The 20,435-nt window shown below is 36.3% G+C and overlaps 3 protein-coding genes across 5 annotated transcripts; all 3 read left to right on the forward strand.

Moving 5' to 3' along the window:
* The first annotated feature begins 3,472 nt into the window (after positions 1 to 3,472).
* On the forward strand, positions 3,473 to 10,102 carry LOC119986495 (tubulin gamma-1 chain-like). 2 transcript variants are annotated; one of them, XM_038831064.1, is made up of 13 exons: positions 3,473 to 3,613; positions 3,780 to 3,985; positions 4,446 to 4,646; positions 5,126 to 5,237; positions 5,912 to 6,312; positions 6,800 to 6,853; positions 6,924 to 7,028; positions 7,740 to 7,814; positions 7,917 to 7,961; positions 8,145 to 8,273; positions 8,565 to 8,669; positions 8,742 to 8,820; positions 9,797 to 10,102. In XM_038831064.1, the coding sequence occupies exons 2-12, from the start codon at positions 3,857 to 3,859 to the stop codon at positions 8,808 to 8,810; spliced, it is 1,425 nt and encodes a 474-aa protein (XP_038686992.1). In that variant the 5' UTR covers positions 3,473 to 3,613; positions 3,780 to 3,856; the 3' UTR covers positions 8,811 to 8,820; positions 9,797 to 10,102. The 2 variants fall into 2 exon arrangements, with proteins under 2 accessions (XP_038686992.1, XP_038686993.1); XM_038831065.1 differs by having other exon boundaries at positions 9,807 to 10,102.
* A 726-nt stretch (positions 10,103 to 10,828) lies between these two features.
* LOC119986644 (protein Asterix-like) lies at positions 10,829 to 14,262 on the forward strand. Its single transcript, XM_038831283.1, has 3 exons — positions 10,829 to 11,034; positions 11,135 to 11,235; positions 13,894 to 14,262. The coding sequence occupies exons 1-3, from the start codon at positions 10,879 to 10,881 to the stop codon at positions 13,955 to 13,957; spliced, it is 321 nt and encodes a 106-aa protein (XP_038687211.1). The 5' UTR covers positions 10,829 to 10,878; the 3' UTR covers positions 13,958 to 14,262.
* An 891-nt stretch (positions 14,263 to 15,153) lies between these two features.
* On the forward strand, positions 15,154 to 19,772 carry LOC119986596 (plant intracellular Ras-group-related LRR protein 7). 2 transcript variants are annotated; one of them, XM_038831227.1, is made up of 10 exons: positions 15,154 to 15,400; positions 16,300 to 16,369; positions 16,468 to 16,514; positions 16,889 to 16,997; positions 17,157 to 17,242; positions 17,919 to 18,009; positions 18,839 to 18,924; positions 19,047 to 19,133; positions 19,240 to 19,378; positions 19,495 to 19,772. In XM_038831227.1, exons 1-9 carry the CDS (start codon positions 15,302 to 15,304, stop codon positions 19,348 to 19,350), a joined length of 786 nt encoding a protein of 261 aa, XP_038687155.1. In that variant the 5' UTR covers positions 15,154 to 15,301; the 3' UTR covers positions 19,351 to 19,378; positions 19,495 to 19,772. The 2 variants fall into 2 exon arrangements, with proteins under 2 accessions (XP_038687155.1, XP_038687154.1); XM_038831226.1 differs by having other exon boundaries at positions 15,156 to 15,400; positions 19,240 to 19,398; positions 19,495 to 19,768.
* The last annotated feature ends 663 nt before the right edge of the window (positions 19,773 to 20,435 follow it).

Consider the following 20,435-nt stretch of genomic DNA (forward strand, 5'->3'; position numbering starts at 1 on the left):
TTAGATTTTATGTGCGTGCATCGGAATATCAGAACCGTTAGTTCCCAGTAATTTCGAATCACGAGTATGGATTGTATACGTGGAAGCATCTTTTGCGGAGCCCCCAAATCTTTTCACACGCATGCATGGCACCGTTTCTCAGAGTTTACACCTGGAAGTGTGTTTGGTGAGCCGGATAAATGAAGGAATATTATGGATTCGTCTTATACCCATGGGGAGGAAATAAAAGAGATTTGTGCAAGGAATTGAATATATGTGCAATATTTATTAACAAAAATATTCTGTGATCGGAGAAAAATCAATACACTTCTAATGTGGAATCAGAATCAACTGTGATAGAAATTGATTTTTTTTCATTTTGTTAAAGAATTGAACAATGAAAATAGATTATAGATGAGACCGCGAATGCCTGATCAAATTGATCAAAGTCATGTTATATGTGAGTTTTTTTTTTTTTTTTACCCTGCAAATACCAAACAAACTCGTTGGTTTACCTATCCAAACAAACACTACTTGAGTTTTAACCAGCGTCATTTGTAGCACAACCCCGCAATCATGCTCAAGAGATGGAAGAATGGTGTACTTCGAGGATTTAGGGGCTCCGTAATTTTCTAGAGTCTACAATTCACATCTAATTATGGAGAAAAAGTCACACAAATTTTAAAAATGAAAATAAAAATAAAAATGTGGTGTGGTGTGATGTGGTACACTTCTAAACGAATTGTGGAGCTCCCAAATCCTTCGGTTGAGTAGTGATTTTCCAAGAAATGAACCCTATTATTGCTTTGCATGTGTTTGTCAATACATGCATGCACATGATCCATTGAAAAAGACGTAACACAATTTGAAGGAGGAGGCGACATATGGTTGGCAGGACTCTTGTTCACCAGAACGGCCACGGGACCTCCCATTCCCATGTGGCCCTTCTTGTGCTGTTTTTTTCTTGTCTTAGATAAGCTGGTGGTATCTATTAGTTGGCCTAGACTTGATTTTATAACCATATAGAACTGCTTTTGTCTAAATAGCCGTAAAGTATCTAATGCCATATCATGCCAAAACCTTAAGAGTTGTTAATGCTATAACTGACTTTGGAAAAGTTGATCGACTACTCACAATTGCCATGTAATTACGTTTTTCACACAGACAAAACAACACAATTAATATGTAATAACCAAACTTGTGTTTCTCCCAAATCTGGTGCTTACATAAAATTATTCGTTGTAGATGCGACAATCTACAATTAATGTAATGTCGATCGAGGCCACCAACAACTTGCAAAGATTAGAAGACAAGTCGTTGAATGAAAGATTGACACTGGTATGGTATTGTTGACTGGGAAAGAGCCGATGGTCAAGTCAGTGGAGAGGTAGAGAGATTTTAATGAGAGAAAGTGTAATTTTAGAAAGAGAGGGAGAGCAATTAATCCTTCCAAAATGTATCCATTACAAGGTACGCGTGACCTTGATATTTATAGGCATCTGGCTCACGTTACCCACCAATGACATATTGGTGCTGAAGCTGGATGGGGCTTTGGGCATACACCTATCCGTTGAGATTATGACATAGGAGTGTTAGGATTAACCTCTCTAAATAACATCAAGTATCAATAAGATTAAAGAAAAGAGACTATACAAACGTAAGATTTTACTTGGTTCACCAATATGGGTTCCCCACGAGAGTCGTTGTAGTTTTCACTATGTCAAGAAAGAGACACAATGAAATTTTAGGTATTTCATAATAAACAACCCTTACTCCTTAGGGCAATAGTGACATGTTATAATACCGAAACTACCCCGCTATAATCTTAGGGAAACCACATAAATTTTATACGACTCGTCTAAGCTCAAGTATTCCATGTTCAGGCTCTATAAAATTCATCAATCTCCCACTTGGAGACTGATCATTCTGATAAACAAGATAATCTCTTTGCTAGTTTTTGTACCTGCAACATATTTTGCTTCTATAATAGAGAGAACAACAATCTTCTGTAATTGAAAAATCCAACTAATAGTCGTACCACCCAAAATATAATTATACCATGTAGTACTTCTTCTTCCATCAACATCACCTGCAAAAATTGCATCAACATAACCATGCAACACAAATCTTGCCAATTTAAAACAAAGAGACATCCACAGTACTCCTCCAGTATCTAAAGATTCATTTCACAGCTTTCCAATGATGATTTCTTGGATTATTCATGTACCTGTTCACAGTGATCCTACTGCATGTGCTATGTCCGGCTTGGTACAAACCATAGCATACAGAAGGCTACCAATGGTTGAAACATATGGATTCTTTCCATGTGTTCATGTTCCAGCTCAATCTTGAGTGAATTCTCTTAAGTCAATCTAAAATGACTAGCTAGTGGGGTGTGCTAACTGACTTTGCGTCTTGCATGCTGAACCTGTTAAGAAATTTTTTAACATACTCAGTTTGTGATGACAACAGCGTACCCCCCCACTCTATCCCTGTTAGTTCTCATCCCAAGAATTCCTTTGCTTCACCAAGATCTTTCATTGCATACTTTTTAGACAAAAGGTTCTTCAAATTATTTATGCAACAACAATTCGTAACACCAATATGATTGTGGTCAACTTTACAACAAGATAGAACATTTTAGTGTAATCCATACCTTCTTTTTGTTGAAACCCCTTCACTACCAATCTGAACTTGTAGCGCTTATTACCATTATGCTCTTCTTTAATCATGTAAACCCATTGTTATGTAAAGCACTTTTGCCCTGTGGAAATTCGGTCAACTCTCATGTCTAATTTGACATAAGAGAATTCATCTCGTCTTGCATGGTTAATTCCCACTTCGACGAAACTTTAACAAGCAGTGCTTCATCATACCATTATGGTTCACCATTATTAGACAACAAGAAGTAATATATAGAGGAGAATATCGTTGTATAGGTTTAGAAAATCTAGTATAACGTCGCAATATTTCAGTTGAAAGACATGCTTGGCTCTGCTGGAGAAATCACATCCTTTAAATTGTTTTGCTCTTCCCCTTTAAAAAAACATCTTCTAAATCAACGTACTCACCATTTTCACAAGGAGTATCACCATCCTTAGACTCTGAAGTCAACCCGTCCGTAAACATCGTTTTTTTTTGCTTCATTGTTTTGATCTCCCAAAACCGATAATCGAATTCATCACCTCCATACCCAATAAAGATGCATTTCAGAGACTTTGAATCAAGCTTATTTCTACAATTAGAGTCTATATGCACGTAAGAAACACAGTCTTTCCGTTGAGCTCATGAGTGTTAGGATTAACCTCCCTAAATAACTACAAATATCAATAAGATTAAAGAAAAGAGACAATAGAAACATAAGATTTTACGTAGTTCGTCCAATAATGTAATTTTCACTATGTTAAAAAAAAGATATAATGAGATTTCAAGTAATTCAGAATAAACAGCCCTTACTCCTAATTTTTACTCCTCGGGGCAATAGTGACATTTCCCTTATCCCACTTTTCCCAATTTTGCCTTAAAAATTAAAATCATTTAAAAAATACATAGCGCGATTTCGGCTCTCTCTTACTCCAGTCACTCAGTTCGATTTTCTCCGTCGCTTTCCTCAGTCTACGCCGATCAACCTCAGGTATCGTTCTCCGATCGGGTTTGGATTTGAGTAGTTCCGTATTTTCTCTGCTCTCTGTCTTTTATGATTCTCTTGATTTTGGTTTGGATAAATCTATTGATTTCGCTGTTGTTGGTTTGAGAATCTCATACTTTCTTCTTCTTGTTTTTTTCCTGGGTTCGTGTAGGCCTAATTTGGTTGGAATTGCTGGTTTAAACCACATTTTGACTGTCGAGCTAGGGTTTTTTCCTATCAAGGTTTAGGATGCCTCGAGAAATCATCACTCTGCAAGTAGGGCAATGCGGGAACCAGATCGGCATGGAGTTTTGGAAGCAGCTCTGCTTAGAGCACGGCATCAGTAAAGAAGGAATCTTAGAGGACTTCGCTACTCAGGTGCTTAACTTAATTTCTTTCCTTATTTATCGTGTTTATATGTCAGCATATACTTAATCCTGTATTTTTAGGTTTATGTATGCCTACATATCAATTTGGCTTAGTTATAAAGTTGCCTCTTTAATGGACAACGCTCCCCTGGATGGAGAAACATGTGGTAAAAGGATTTACATATATGATATTATGTGACTGGAATTAGGGCTTCATTGAATTACTCAAGTTATAGATTTGTTGGAACACCATTAAATGAGGTTAAGGCTTAATGTATGATAAGTCAAGACTTATATGTTCACTTCCAATATGCTACTGCCTTCTTGTTATAATATTGTTAATTATGAACCTTTGCTATCTTATTCGGCTCAATTGTAGCAATAAGTATGCCAGTGAATACCATCTAACCTCCGAACTGGTCATTCACAAGGGTTTTATTTACAATTTTATTTTACTTGTGGTGCTGTAGGGAGGTGACAGGAAAGATGTATTTTTCTATCAAGCTGATGATCAGCATTACATACCAAGAGCTTTGCTGATAGATTTGGAGCCAAGAGTCATCAATGGCATCCAAAACAGTGAATACCGTAATCTCTATAATCATGAGAATATATTTGTTTCTGATCATGGTGGTGGTGCTGGAAATAATTGGGCCAGTGGATATCATCAGGTTAGTTATTTAGTTTATTGATACTTAAAAATTTTTACTTCTTATTTTGGAAAATGGGAATCTTTTGGCCAAATGATATCATCAGACCACCTTATCACTTGATTTATTTTTTGCAATTTGATATCCTGTTTCGAAAATGGAGCAATGCTTCATTTAATGGGCTTTGAGTTGTCATTTGTGACGAATTCATGTTAGCTTTTTTGTTAATATACATTGCAAAGGATTGTAAACAATGGGAAATATTCATAGCCTTAAGATAGATGGAGTCTACTTTCCAGATACGAGATATATAAGGGACACCTTGTATCTAAAACTTGCAAATGATATGGCGAGCGAATATAACTGCATCATCTTTATAACTTGATTTTGTGATACACATAGTACTTTTATTACGGGTATAATCACATCATCTTTTATTAGAAATCACTTACATCTCTAGGGCGTGTGTAATTCATTTTCTCTTATAAACGTCTGAACAGGGTAAAGGCGTTGAAGAGGATATAATGGATATGATTGATAGAGAAGCTGATGGTAGTGATAGTCTTGAGGGTTTCGTTTTGTGTCATTCAATCGCCGGAGGAACTGGCTCAGGTTCTTTTACCATTATTCTTTTCCATCTATCAAGTTCAACAAATTATTTTTTTTGGTGTCTTGCTGGTGATTGTAATTAAAAAAATTTATTTGATTAATTGGATTTATCAAAAGTTGGGGAAACTTTACATGTGTGATGAATTTATGATGATTCATTCGATGGTTGAATTGCTTTTGTACAATACAGTCAAACTAAGCATAAAATTTTCTGCAACTAGAAGTCTGGAACCCTTATAGCCATTTTGAAATTGGCTTTAGTGACTGTGAGCTACGTACATAATTTTTAATATGTGCAAAATGGGATTTCAGGCATTTGCTTGAGTATTTTGTTCCTATGTACGTGTTGAGCGTCTTTCATTGTAAGTTGCTCCTTGAGCACTTTCATATTAGCTTTATGTTGAGCATTGTGAGATTAGAATTGATTGAACTAGCACAGTGACAGCAGCCACAAAAGATCCCTGGCAGACTGGTGTTGTTCTATGTTTTTATTCTTTTAGTATGCCACAGAGAAGTAGATAAGATTTTCTGCCCCAAATTCAGGTCAAGGAATTTGTTGCAATGGCTGCAATGACCACTCTAATTAATGTTAAATACTTTTTTGCTTCTATTCTAAACAGTTGCTTGAGCACTTGCTTATATACTTCAGTTGAGTTTTCTCTCTTGACATGATGAAGGTATGGGATCGTATTTGTTGGAGGCCCTGAATGATCGCTATAGTAAAAAACTGGTACAGACATACAGCGTGTTCCCTAACCAGATGGAGACAAGTGATGTGGTGGTCCAACCCTACAACTCACTCTTGACACTCAAGCGGCTTACACTAAATGCCGATTGTGTTGTTGTTCTTGATAATACAGCCCTGAATAGAATTGCGGTTGAGCGGTTGCATCTGTCAAATCCTACATTTGCTCAAACAAATTCGTTGGTATCTACTGTTATGTCTGCAAGTACAACCACATTGCGTTATCCAGGATACATGAACAACGATTTGGTTGGCCTTCTTGCCTCTCTAATTCCAACACCAAGATGCCACTTTCTTATGACAGGATATACGCCACTTACTGTAGAGCGCCAAGTAAGACTCCAATATGCATATTTCTGATATGTGGTACTTACACTTAATTCGCTCCTTGGAAGTCAACTGGAGCCACTATGTGAATTGATGTGTGCATAGCTTATTTTACTTCAGCTTATCATTTCTCGCTGGAACGTTCTTTTTGTCCCTGTCTAATGTCTTTCAATTGATCCACTAGAATTAGAAAAAGTGAAGGAAAGAACAAAAGAAGAAAAAGTGGTAGTTATGTTTTAGTTTTTATTGTGAAGTTCAACTTTTTTTTCTTCTCCATGCTGTCTAATTATCAGTTCCACGAAAATAAAATTAAGGCTAGTTACCAATTGAGTCAGTCAATGGCATGGCAGTTTTTTTTTGAGACCGTCATTTCTTTTATTTCTGTCATATCAATCATTTAGGTATCTAGGTTTTAAAATTTTGTGCTGAGCAAGTTATGCTTTACAGGAGGAATGTAGGTGATTTTTTACATAAAAATATGTCTTCTTGGCAGGCTAATCTTATTCGTAAAACCACTGTACTGGATGTGATGAGGAGACTTCTGCAGGTCAGAAACTCATTATTATTGTCTAATAAAGCTGCTTTTGTCAGTTGTCTGATCATAATCTTTGTTGCAGACCAAAAATATAATGGTTTCTTCTTATGCTCGTACTAAAGAAGCTAGTCAAGCAAAGTACATCTCAATATTAAATATCATCCAAGGAGAAGTGGATCCTACTCAGGTAATACCGTAATAGAAGTATAATTTTTCTTTATCAAACAAAAGTTTTTGTTTGTCAGTTTATCCATCCAGTCTCAGACAAACTTTTGTAAAGACTATGATTCCATATTATCTTTTCTAGTCAAAATAGTCAGACAGTTTGTTTCCCTCTTTGGTATTGAAAGATTATAAGTCTTCACCATGGATATTCTATGTAGAATAGTAGATCTTGACGTTAAACCACAATCACACACTACCCCCCCAGCCACGCATCCACCAAAACTCTTCTGAAAACAAAAAAGGTTGGGCAAGATGAAAAGGAATGTTCATGCCCTGATGTCATAAGAAGCTACTTATTTTGGTGTCCTGGCCACTCTTTTGACTTCATGTAATGTTGACGTACAAAGATGTTCATTGAAATACTGAGTGTACTTCTTCTTTCTAATCAAAAAATTGGTAACTCAACCGCATTATGAGGGACCACAGTAGTTTGTATGATATTTGAAGCCCACAAAATGAGAAAAGAATTAGGTAAGGTTTATAAAAAAGTAGTTCTTTTTGCCCTTGCTACATAGGGAGCAGCATACTTAATCGGTTGTTAAATCCTTCATTTACCATCCATGATGGATATTCAAAGAATTTACATTTCCTAATATATTATGTTGGGACCTTACTTCAACTTGCAAATTCTTTATGGATAGTTTCCAATATTATTGCATTGTCAACTTGTCAGGTTCATGAAAGTTTGCAGAGGATTCGTGAAAGAAAGCTTGTTAACTTCATTGAGTGGGGCCCTGCAAGTATTCAGGTCTTTCTCCACAGTAAAAGTAACATTTAGTGCAATTTACTACCCTCACTTATGTAATTATTTGAGGTTATATCATATTTTATTCTTTTCGTGTTTTTGTAGGTTGCTCTGTCTAGAAAATCTCCTTATGTCCAAACTGCACATAGGGTAAAATCCTTATTCTCTGTCTTGAATGTGTCATTTGGGATTAACAGAGCAAAATAGAATACTAGAGTTTTCATTTAATCTGTGGTTCTTTTGATAAGGGAGTTCTATGTTTTCTTAAATGTTTGCTGAGAAAGTAGTTTGAAAGATGAGGAAGTATAAATTTGTGTGTGCTGCATTTGTTAGGTAAGCGGCCTCATGCTTGCAAGCCATACTAGCATCAGGCACCTCTTCAGCAAATGTTTGAGCCAATATGAGAAATTAAGGAAGAAGCAAGCTTTTCTTGACAACTATCGGAAATTCCCAATGTTTGCTGTAAGTATACTGGCCTTGAGGCTTTCATAATATCAGTGCCACTACTTCCAGTGTCATTGATCGACTCCTCTTTGTAATTGAACCTACCATTACACTTCTGGGCCAGAAGTTATGCTTTCATGATGAAACACTGAAGTTCCAATTAGAGATATCGCTTGAGCGTTCTTATGAAGTTACATGCGTATGGCATTGTGCATCTATAGTCTATGTGAAATCGGTACAGTTTGCACCAGCTTTAAGTATAAATGCAATGATTTGTCATCTTATAACAATGTAATGTAACATGGACAGGACAATGATCTTTCCGAATTTGATGAATCGAGAGATATTATTGAGAGTTTAGTTGACGAATACAAGGCCTGTGAGTCCCCAGATTACATCAAATGGGGAATGGAGGTATGTGTTTTGTTGGCAATACTTTTGTCATCTCTTCTTTTGGAATCTTACTGATGACCTTTTCTCATACAGGATCCTGATCACGTTCTAACAGGAGAAGGAAATGCTACAGGAACAGTGGATCCGAAATTAGGAATTTGAATTAATTTTGGTAAGTTGTATTTACAACATATGCCCTTTTGAGTTGATTTTGGTTTTGTTGTATTCATTTTGTGAAATGAAATCAATAGTATTATATACGTGGGGGGGACGTAGAAGGTTACGTGGAATTAGATGGCTGCAGAAGTTCCCCCTTCCCTCTTAGTGTTATATCTCAATTAGAGTTAATTAATTTTTCTTAATTTGTTGCTGTAATGCTGGTACCTCCGCAACTGAATCTCCGCATACTATCAAATTTTACAATTGGTTTCTATTTCTACATTCTCTTTGATTTTTATTAGATAGAATTTCTCAAAAGTTGTCAAAGGGAAACTAAAGGTGTAATCATGATCTTTAATGGAGAAAAGGATCCAAAGAGGGGTGGTTAAGGGACCCCAGATTAGATAAATGGCCCAAGTTCTAGATCTTTACTACCTCCTTTTAATCACCGTCAAATATGAGAAGTATGCACTTCCTCCGGTTAATTATTTTCCAGTCAAATAGAAATTTGTGGGTCGGAAATAGCCTTTGCACATATTATGTGGGGGTAAGGTTGAGTACATCTTGTCTCTCCAACCCCACCCATTGCGGAAGCTTTGTTTTGCGCAGGGGAGGAGTTTACCTTTTTTTTTAGAAAATACTGCCTTTAAATGCTTCCTATAACGCAACTCATTCTCCCCCAGGTTTTGACGGTTATCCATGTTCTCACCATTTGTGATTGGAATGTTATATATATAATCTTAGAATAATGTTTGAGACCTCCAAAAAGTGACCCCCAAAAGACCCCCATTTAATGTGGAGTGTTGGATGTGAAGTGGACCCTACATGTGTGTTTTTAATCAATGATTATTTTAATGCCACAGATTTGGGAGACTTTTGGAGGTGATATTTTGGGGGTCTCTAGTATTGTCCATAATCTTAATCTCATGGACGTTTATTTAAGATTTAATTGCAATTCAAAAGTTAACTGGTTTGAAAACTCATTGCAGGGTATTGCAGACTTGCAGTCGCTTCCGAAGGCTAACATGGAGTCGAGGATTATCGAGTGAATTTGAATTTTGTTTGAGTTCATCGTCTGCTGTGGAACCATGAATTGTTTGTAATTAGTTTTTTCACATTCCATGCCACAAATATTTTCCAGAATAGCTTTTGACTGCTTGAGATTACAGAATCTCACTGTATGTATCAAGTTTTTGGGAACCGAGCTTTTTGTGAGCTATTCAAACTCGGGCTCGATAAGGCTCGTACCAGTTTGAGAATTCATGAGTCGAATCATATTTCAAGTTCGTTTGTAATTTGAGCTCGAATCTGAGACAAATGGTGTTCGGTTGGAAAGGCTCGTGAGCCTATTTGAATATATATAATGATCATCATGATCAGAATTTATTTCAAAAAGTTTAAAGTTGGTTACCCGAGTTTAGAAAAAATCAACAATTCAAATTATATAATAATAGTTAAAAATTAAAAATATGTTTTATATGTAATATGAAATTATTTAATATAAACTATACAAAATATTCAAACTTTGAGCTCCATACATTTTGCTGAGCTTATGGATCGAGCTCAAGCTTTCGAACCCATGATCAAACCGACCTCAAACCCACATATGAGCTCCAGTCAAACTCGATAAAATTTTCGGAGCCCACCCCATAAAAGGGTGGAATAGCTCCCATCCACTTATGATCATAGATTTTAAGTTCGATAACATCATAACATGTCATCTGACTTAAAATCAACCGTATTCATTGGAGTGAGATCTATGCCTCCCTTTTATGGGGTGGGACTCGGAACGGCCCCTCAAACTCGAGGTCGAACACAAGCTATTTATTTTATAGTGGGAGACAGGGAGCCGAGCTTAAACACCCAATCGGCTCGATTACGGCCCTAACGGCAACATGATAAATAAATTCTTATTCCACAAAAGGAACAATAAGCGTAAATATATAGTTGAAGACAGTTGGGCCCATGGGCTTTAGGCCCAAAGTGTCAGAGTTCAAACTTCACAAAACAAATTTCGTTAGTTCGGAGAGATCAGCTAGCGAGGAAGAGTTAATTCAAGAATCAAAGAGTGATGTCTTCTCACGGCAACCCATCGTCGGCGAACGATCCACGCCAGCCATCGGCTGCTCGGCCTTACGTCCCTGCGGTAATTTCAACTCAAGATCTACCGATTGACTATTACGGTTTCATCGCTGTAGTCTTCGGCATAGCCGGCGTCATGTTCAGGGTCCGCAAACTCTCTCTATCTCTGCCTTTCGTTTTACCTAAATTTCAATTCAATTTATTTATTTAGTCTTCTTAGAAATTTATTTTTCCGTTTGGTGCAGTATAAGCTTAGCTCGTGGCTTGCGATTGTTTTCTGTGCCGAATCGCTCGCTAACATGAGGAATATCGAAACTGATCTCAAGCAGATATCCATGGCCATGATGTAAGTTTTGCTCTTCTTCTTCTTCTTCTTCTTGTTTTTTGTTCAGATTCCATCTTCTTTTTTTTTGTTTTTTGTTTGCACTAAATGTGTTCTTGAACGCACTCCTTAGCTTGCAAGATTAATGACTTAATTTCCTCATGCGTCAGTGTGGATGCAAAAAATTATTCAGATTTACTGGAAAAGAGTGGAAATGAGTAGACTGTTGAAGTGATGTGCTAGTTGTGGTGATAATAGGATAAGATACGGAAAATTGAAGGTGAGAAGTTTTTTGTTGAATGGAAAAGAATTTTATTCAAGCACCAAGGGGGTGCAACCCAACAGAGAGTACAAGGGAGCAAGATTCAAATGGTCAAAAATATTCCCAGAGAAGGACAAACTCCAAAACTTAAGGCAATCAAACCATTTATCTATGAAATCAATGGAGGATTCTTTGTTGTTGAATATTCTGTTGTTCCTCTCAAGCCCTAGCAGCCACATCATAGACATAGGAATCAATTGAATGAAGTTCCTTTGATGATGTCTCTTTCTGATCAAAGAGTGATGTCTCGTGTGCATAGGAATTAGAATGTCGATAAGGTGGTCAAGTTGTTTGCCTAAGAAATTAAGAATCACATATTGATGTAGTTTTGAAACTAATGACTTAGATTTTAACTAGGATTGAGCAAAACCAGAGTCGTAACCCCAAATCAGCTCCAATTCAAGAATTTCTAGGGCTAAAATTCCGAATTCCTAGGTCTGAAATTGGAACAGAATTCGTGAACTTTTGAATTGAACAAGATCACCCTAAATCTCTCCGGTAGGATCAGATAAACTCACCTTCCCCTCCCAGCCTCTACGGTCAGTCTCACTGTACTTGTAAGGAATATATCCTATTGCGTCATTGCATAAAAAAACTCTACCTTTATTTCTGAGGCACACAATAGATGTTTACAAACCTAAATGACCTAGACAAACGTAATGACTTAAAAGAAGACCTAACTAAAAGGGAAACCTTCCCCGCAAAGGATTGGTTGGCTCTAAAAATAGTAAATTAAAAAGAAAAACAAATTTAATGGTCTTCCTGCATCACATATCTCTAATTGACCTAGAAAATCATCTCAATCTTTTCATGTTTTATTTTCATATCTTGAGCCCTAACACCGCTTCCAAGTTCAAAGCAAAGACTAATATGCATAGTTGAGCAATATGGTAGCTGTCCTCCTTTAAAAAACCAATGGCATCATCTCACCATGGGGAAAATGGTAGATAGTACCATTTGCACAGGGAGGATAAGACATTTATTTAATCTTATTTCCCCTTTCCTCTCTAAAACTCCCTGGCAAGCCACCCTACATAGGTAAAAAAAAAAAACAACAACTTACGTGCACAAGCCTCCCGCAGTGGGCGGGGGCGGAGACATGCAGGATGTACACTTTTATAATATTTTATTCCTTTTCCCCAAACTTGTTTCTTGTGTAACAAACTAACAATTGCCTTCCACCTGATCTAACATTTTATTTTAAGTAGCATAGTTTTTAATTTAAAATTGTATTTGCATGATATCCATTAGTAAGTCAGGCTTAAAATATTTTGCCTACGATCAGCTTCCTAATATTTTTTGTTGAGATTTCTTTTATTGAATTTTGAGGCCTACTTATATCCTATTGCTTGTTTGCATTTGCTGGCCTAACTTAACAACGTTTGTCTTTTGATTTTCCTTATCCAGGCCATTTGTTTTCTAGTCCAGATAACTTGTGTTATTAGGACCTAAATGATAATTTTCTAGTTAGTGTGCTATTGGAGCCTCAAGAGTCAAGACTAATAACTTGAGCCTCAATCTGTCAATCAAAGTCCCACGGTGTACCATATTGATTTTTGTTGATATTTCCATTTCATTTGGTCCCAACTTCAACTGTGCATGCTATTGACGTATCTCTCCCGTGAATTTGTATTTGCTTGAAAACTTGAGCTTCAATCAAAGCCCCACGATGTACCATATTGACTTTGTTGATATTTCCATTTCTTTTGGTCCCAACTTCAACTGTGTATGCTATTGACATATCTCTCCCGTGAATTTGAATTTGCTGGAAGAACTTAAAACAGTTTGCCGTTCCCTCACAAAGCCCTAAATGTATGTTTTGTATGCTGGAGACCCGTTGTAGCCTGTTTTTGTTCTCTCGTGTTTGGTATGCATTCAGAAGTCCAGATAGCCTCATTCCATTTTGGGGGCTTTCCCTTACTGGATGAGATGAGATTCCTACCTCCTCCATTTAGAGTCCCATTCATCTTTCTTTTTTTGCCAAAAAAAGGTCCATTTTTCTCTCAATGACGTAATATTTTACAAAACAAGACACAGGGATTTGACACTCAAAACTACTTTAAAAAGTTTGAGATCTTTTTTTTTTTCAATTCTTTGAACTAATGATTAGTCCCACGATAGGCAATGCTAATTAACATATGTTATCTAGGATCTTTTGGGTGGAAGTAATGAATGGGGATTAGGATCAAGTGAATGCCAGATTACAATGAAAATATATGTATAAGCTATCTATTATAGGGTTTCTGAGCTCTATTTCTGAGCATTTGGATAATATGAGAAACAGAATTGGGGTCAAGCATGAATGTGTATGTGTTATTGTATTTATTATCGATCTTTTTAATCTTCTTGTCTAATCCCAGGTTTGCTATCATGGGATTGGTGACAAACTACATGGGGCTTGCTCGACCAGGCACGAAAGGTTGATAGTTGGATCAGAGATTGAAGAAAAAATTGTTGTACTGTGGCATTAATCTTTTTTGTTTGATGAGGAAATCTTAGCGGACTATTGAAATGCAATGCAATGTTATGAATTTCGAGAGATTTCTAAAGTTGAAATTCACATTTTCCCTTGCTTCGGAATATGTTGTCTGATTGTTACCTTGTTATTTTGATTGGTTAAATGGTGGTCATTCTGGGATCTGAGAGAGAAGTTATGAACTTTTACCTTGGAACTACTGGTTGATCGAAGACTTATGATTCTGAACTTTTAATATAGGACGCATTAGCTAGACTGTATTTTGTCATTGGTTGAGTGATTCTTCTATTTTCAAGCTTTTGGTTTGGGCGTGGCTAGCGAGACTAGCAAAAGACTTTTGGCTAGCGATGATGTCAGGGCTAGCGATGATGTCATGACTAAATTCTAAATCGTAGACCTTCTAGATTTCAATTTAGAATCTCGATTGCAACTAAAAAATATGGAATCTGGATCCCCTAAAATTTGTATCAAGTGTAACGGACGCCCTCAAAACAGTAAAACTTCAATATAACTTGCAAGAGGACACTTATGCTCTTAATAAGCATTTACCCCCTACTTTTTGATATTATTCTGGCAATTGCTAATAATAATTACAGGTGACACGCGATCAACACGTGTCGTTGACCATTAAACATAACATCTGATCTTGTTAGAGGGGGTGTTTTGTTGTAACAAGGGGTGGTAAAAAATCAATTTCAAGTTGATTTTGGGCTGGACAACAATATATGTTTAAGAAATATTTATATGTTTTTGAACGTATTTAATTGATCAAACTGGAATTGGTTTAAATTCGGATAAGTAAATCGTATAATAACCTAATTCGGATTATGATTCGGATAAGTAAATCGGATAAAATTTATGTGTTTAAACCTTGACCCAGTTTTAAATAAATTCGATCATTCGAATCGAACAGAATTTTGTCATCCCTAGCTGTAAACCCTACGTCTACCATTTTCTAATCAAATCATTGTCATTATCGGTAGTAATGGTATGGGGACATTTACAATCCGGACATAGTTTAGGGTAGTATTAAATTACGGGACTGCCCCATATATGACGATGATATTTCATATCTTACCCGTAAATTTATAAATATAAAAATATTATAAAAATCGTTTTTTTTTATTGCTTTAATGTGCTGACAAGACGAGAATGATGCAAACAACGACGACGCGGTTTTGAACGCAACGATATAAATCGACGACCATGCCCGCCTAACGATTCTCATTTCTTGTGGAGTCGGGAGTGGGTGGGTGTTTGATCGGTATCTTTTTCTGTCGTAGAAAACTCTGATGGGCTGCTGCGCGAGTAAAAGCGCTGACACCAAAGCCAGCCAGATCGCGCGGTGGCGCGCCACCGGCATTGTCGCCTTGCGTGACGCCAAATTGAAGGTAATCCCTATCAATATCATCCTCTGCGATCAACTAAATTGATGTTGTTTATTAGGAATTTTGTTGTTTTAGGTGTCATGGTCGCATGGTTTTCCGTGTACTTGTGTATGTATTACGGATGATAATTCATAGAGGCGGTTTTGTTTCTGATTTCTTGATAATCCTTTTTAACCCCTTTTTAGATAGATTGAATCAGTGTCGAAAATTATTCTTGGAAAGCATGAGATCATTTCGTAATCGTGGCTTAGTTTAGGTCCAGAGCACTACGGTGTACTCCGTAGTCTCATAGTTGGTAGTAAGCTATGTATTTTAGTCGTTCTTATACTGTAGATAATAGGTTAACTGTATATTCACTTATTTTTCTTGTACGTTTTACTCATTATTAGGAGGTTTCCCTGGGTTTTAGTCTAAATTTGTATGCAAAGAGAAATGAAGTTATATTTGGTGCATGGAGGCAGTGAGGGTGAAGTTGGTTTATGTACTGGTGAAGTTATATTACATGTATCTTTTTTACATATTTGTGTATGTTCTTGTGTATTTTGTATATATGTTTTATTTGTTATATTGGGATGCATTCACAACAGTGTTGCTGCTCTATACCAAATTTGGTGTCGTAGGGTTAAACAATAAAAACAATGTCTCTACCATGCTTGCTTAAGGCTTTGAACATTTACCATTCTGCAGTAGCAGGAGCCCTGGGCACTGGGTTTGACCAATGTCTTAAAGTATGCATATGCTTGATGTTGTAGGTCTCAACAAATGAAGTTGAATCACAACTGTGAAAATTTGCTCACTCAGCTGAGATAACTGTGAAAATTTTATGTTTTTAAATATGTATTTTTCGTTCTTCACTATGTTTGTTTATTTGTTATATCAATTGTATTTTTTTTCTTGACCAGACATTTCCTGATGGAGTTCTTGATTTGGGCAGTACTGTGCGCACTCTTGATGTAACACACAACAAATTAGGTACTTTTGATCTTTATGAAGTATATGACTCACTGCCTTAGTTCCCTAGAAACCCCGTCTTTCAGAAACTCATAATTTTTTTTCTTTTCATTCTACAGTTAACATTCCTATTGAGATTAACAAATTAATCAACTTGCAACGACTGGTAAGACATATTTTTTTCTGCATAGATACATATACCATAGCTCAGTAACTTTCTAATTCTTTTATTGGCATCTGGTGGTGGACAAAACCATGTTAATAGGTGTAGGTTCATTATGATTGAACACATTAGGTAAGTTATTTTTCTAAGAAAGTAAACACAAATAATTTTGTTCTGTGATTTCTGTCAAATAAGATTAATTTAGAGTGATATAATAAACTGCAAATGTTATATTCCATGTCGATCTCTTACTCTTTCTATTCTTTCTCCTCTTGAATCACTTAACAATGAAGAAAGATTAATCATCTTAAGTAATTTGCGAATGCCATAAGTGCATTCTGGCTTGAAAATCATCAATTAAAGTATTTTTTTTCCAGGTCTTATCTGATAACCTTATTGAGCAACTTCCGATGAATCTCTGGAAACTTCAGTCTTTGAAGGCTATGATACTAGATGGAAATCGAATAACTTCCTTGTCTGATGAATGTAATGTCCTTCTCTAAAAGAAAACTGTTGTTTTTAAATTATTTGGCCGCACTTTATGGGGTCAATAACTGCCTGTACTGCTTACTTGGCAAAATTATCGGGGGAAGTTTTTTGCGTGAGTCTGTTTTTAATTTCCATTAATGTGCTCTTTATGTTCAGTGGGCCAGCTGGTGAGGCTTGAGAGATTATCCATTTCAGGAAATTTGTTAACAAGCTTGCCTCAGACTATTGGGAGCTTGCGCAATGTAAGTTAGCCCATCCAGTTAACAGAAATCCGATCTTGACTTTATAATGATTTTCTCAATTCTGTATGCCCGCTCAAGTTGTTGTCACTGAGGGAACTAGAGTTTTCTGGGAAAAAATTGAGGTTGTTTTACATTGACTACTTCATACAATTCATTTACTTAACTCTTTTTAGTTTTCTTCCTCTCTTGCTCTTTATTTTATATTGTTTATCAATGAAAATTATGAGCTCTGCCAAATGAACTTTGAAGAAATAGGGCTGAAGATGCTTCAGAATAAAAACTGCAACCAAAACAACAAAATGTCTCAATATTTTTCAATCAATCTACATCTCTATGTGAGAAGGATAACACTGTGTGAAATTAAGTCCTAAAATGCCTCTAGAAGTGGTTTCTTTTTTCATATCGTTTTCTTTGTTCTGGTTTTGACTGTTAATATTTCATCTTCTCATCTATCCATAAATACTGATAATAAATAATGTGATTTTGGCATGAGCCATTTTCTTTCATGGCCATTGTAAATTTAAATTGCCTGACAAAGGAATTAGATGCATCTGTTTCCCTGCAAGCCATATGAACATGGTCCCACTCCTATTTTTATAATTTAGATATGGGTCTTGATACTACTAGTTTATGTTGCAAAGTCTTGGAATCTAATATGTGCAATTTGATGCTGTAGTTGTTGCTTTTGGATGTGTCAAACAACAAGTTGAAATATCTTCCGGAGTCAATTGGTAGTTGCTTTTCTCTGGAAGAATTACAAGCGAATGGTATGCCAAAAATCATTTTTGTGTTGTAATTCTAATGGATGCCAACATTTCCCTGCACCAAAATGTCATTTTCAATTAGTTGATACCTCGGATAATATTTTATTTACCATCATTATGATTATTTTTACATCGGGTAAATGATTTGTTTTCATAATCTTTATTCAGTGTATTGTACTAGTTTAGTAATTTCAGAATTTTGTAGTCGTTTTTATCTTGATCAAGTCTTAGTTAGTTTATTTTTCTGTATCTTTTAGTTCAGTTTATGAAATGCTTTTTCTTCTATAATTAAGATGAGGTCTAGAATCTATAAATGCCTACAATGGAGAGACAACAGTGAGGTGCATGAAAGATGAAACTAATCCAGAGTTGTGGTCTATTTTCGAACTTACGAAGACTTATCTTGTTAGTTCTTCCTTCTCATGTTTCTTTGGTTCAGAAAGGGTGTTGGTCTTACTTATTTAGGTTTTCTTTATTAAAGGAGTCGGGGTATTTTAAGGATCTCTGGATTCACTCAAAACTTATTATTTATAGCAATAGGTTTTATTATTTATGTTACTTTGTTAGGTCAATCGTAATTAGAGTTGACATTGAAGTGCTTATAATAGAATATTATCTATGGGATTAGATCCACTAAGAAATCTATAAATATGCATGTGATAGGATAGGATACCACAAACTTATCAGAAAGAAAGAAAAAGAAAAGAAAAAGAAAAGTGCCACTAAACCATCTGTCCGAAACCTAGAAATCTCATGTTTGGTTTCTTTCAAATATCTTCTTTTAACCGTGTCATTAATTCTTACTGCTTTGCTATTCTGGATAACTTTGCAGATAATCTGATTGAGGATCTTCCTTCATCGGTTTGCAATCTCATTCACTTAAAATCTCTTTGCTTGAACAATAATAAACTGAACCAGGTATTCATAATTTGGATTATGCACTGTGAAACTTAAATCAACTTCATGCCATTTATATGATTGAATATCGTAATGTATTACCCAGATGTCTGATATTTTTTTTTTTATTCATGCACTGACAGATTCCTCCAAATATATTGAAAGACTGCAAAGCATTGCAAAACATTGCCCTGCATGACAACCCCATTTCAATGGATAAATTTCAGCAGGTAAGTCACCAATGCTCTGCTCGGCGATCATTTACAAAATTGGAGAAGCTAATCGATGTTATTAGTTTTTGTACAATTCACTTCATTCATTAAAACTTGGTTTTAGATGGAAGGATTCCCGGAGTTTGAAGCAAGGAGGAAGAAGAAGTTTGACAAGCAGATTGATTCAAATGTGATGATCGGTTCCAAAGGCCTCGATGAGGGTGTTGATTTGTGATAGTATCACTATGGCTCTGCTTGCCGGAGTAAGCTAAAATATCTCTAGGTGTGCATTCATTTGAACAATGTTTTATACGCTCCTGTCAGAAAGTTTCAATTCACCACACATGCATCGCATACTGAATCAAAGACTTATCTGCAGATATCGACTCATTGAAGCCGTATGTGTCAACTATGGAGAGGTGTGGTTGCTTATGGAAGCTATAAATTCCAATAAGTATTTCTTGAAGCTTGCGATAAACAGGATATCTATGAGGCTGTCCCTTAAATCCATATATGTGATCCAATCTCAGTTGTATAGCATTGTAATTAGTGGCTCCTTCAGTAGGTTATATTCTACCTTGTGACTTGTGGGGACTTGTATACAAAACTACTGCTCGAAATAGATCCTTGATACTTAACCCTTGTGAGATGCACTTATGCATCTGGATGTAGACTAATTGCCAACCGATTTGTTTAGTACCCGGCTTGAATGGGTGAGGTTACAAGCCTCTGCAGTGTCAAGTTTGTGGTACTAAGTGAGTTACCGAGTGGCGAGGGTAGTTGGTGTTCTTAATTTCACATCGTCCAGTGGAAAAAAAGTAAAAAAGCAGAATATAATAGGTCGAACTTCACACTGCGGAGGCTGAGATGAAACCAAGTGTATTTTACGGACCTTCATCTCTATTGTTGGATTTGACTAGGCTAAGAATCTGAGATGAAGATCCAACGGTTGAGATGAAGTCATTCATCCCCTCTCTCTCTAATTTCAGCCGACCATAATTCCGACAAATGACTCACCAAATTAAAGCCCATACCACCACAATCAAAACTCCATAAGTCTTGACCACTAACGTTTTATATTCCGATCGAAATCAAGCCTGAAAGGTGCATACCATCGATAGGAAAGGCAACCCAATCCGGCCACCTGAGCCGCTGTTATCCGCCATCACAAAAGTGTTCCTTGGGGTGTGCTCGACCTAACTCACCCCTTGGTTGGCCGGAGAAGTTGTCGGAAAAGGAGATAGAGAGGTGAGAGACAAGATGAAGGAGAAAGAGAGGGGACAAAGGAAAGAGAACATACCTTTATCTCAGCCGTTGGAT

Source organism: Tripterygium wilfordii, chromosome 20 (assembly GCF_013401445.1).
Source record: "Tripterygium wilfordii isolate XIE 37 chromosome 20, ASM1340144v1, whole genome shotgun sequence".
Lineage (NCBI taxonomy): Eukaryota > Viridiplantae > Streptophyta > Magnoliopsida > Celastrales > Celastraceae > Tripterygium > Tripterygium wilfordii.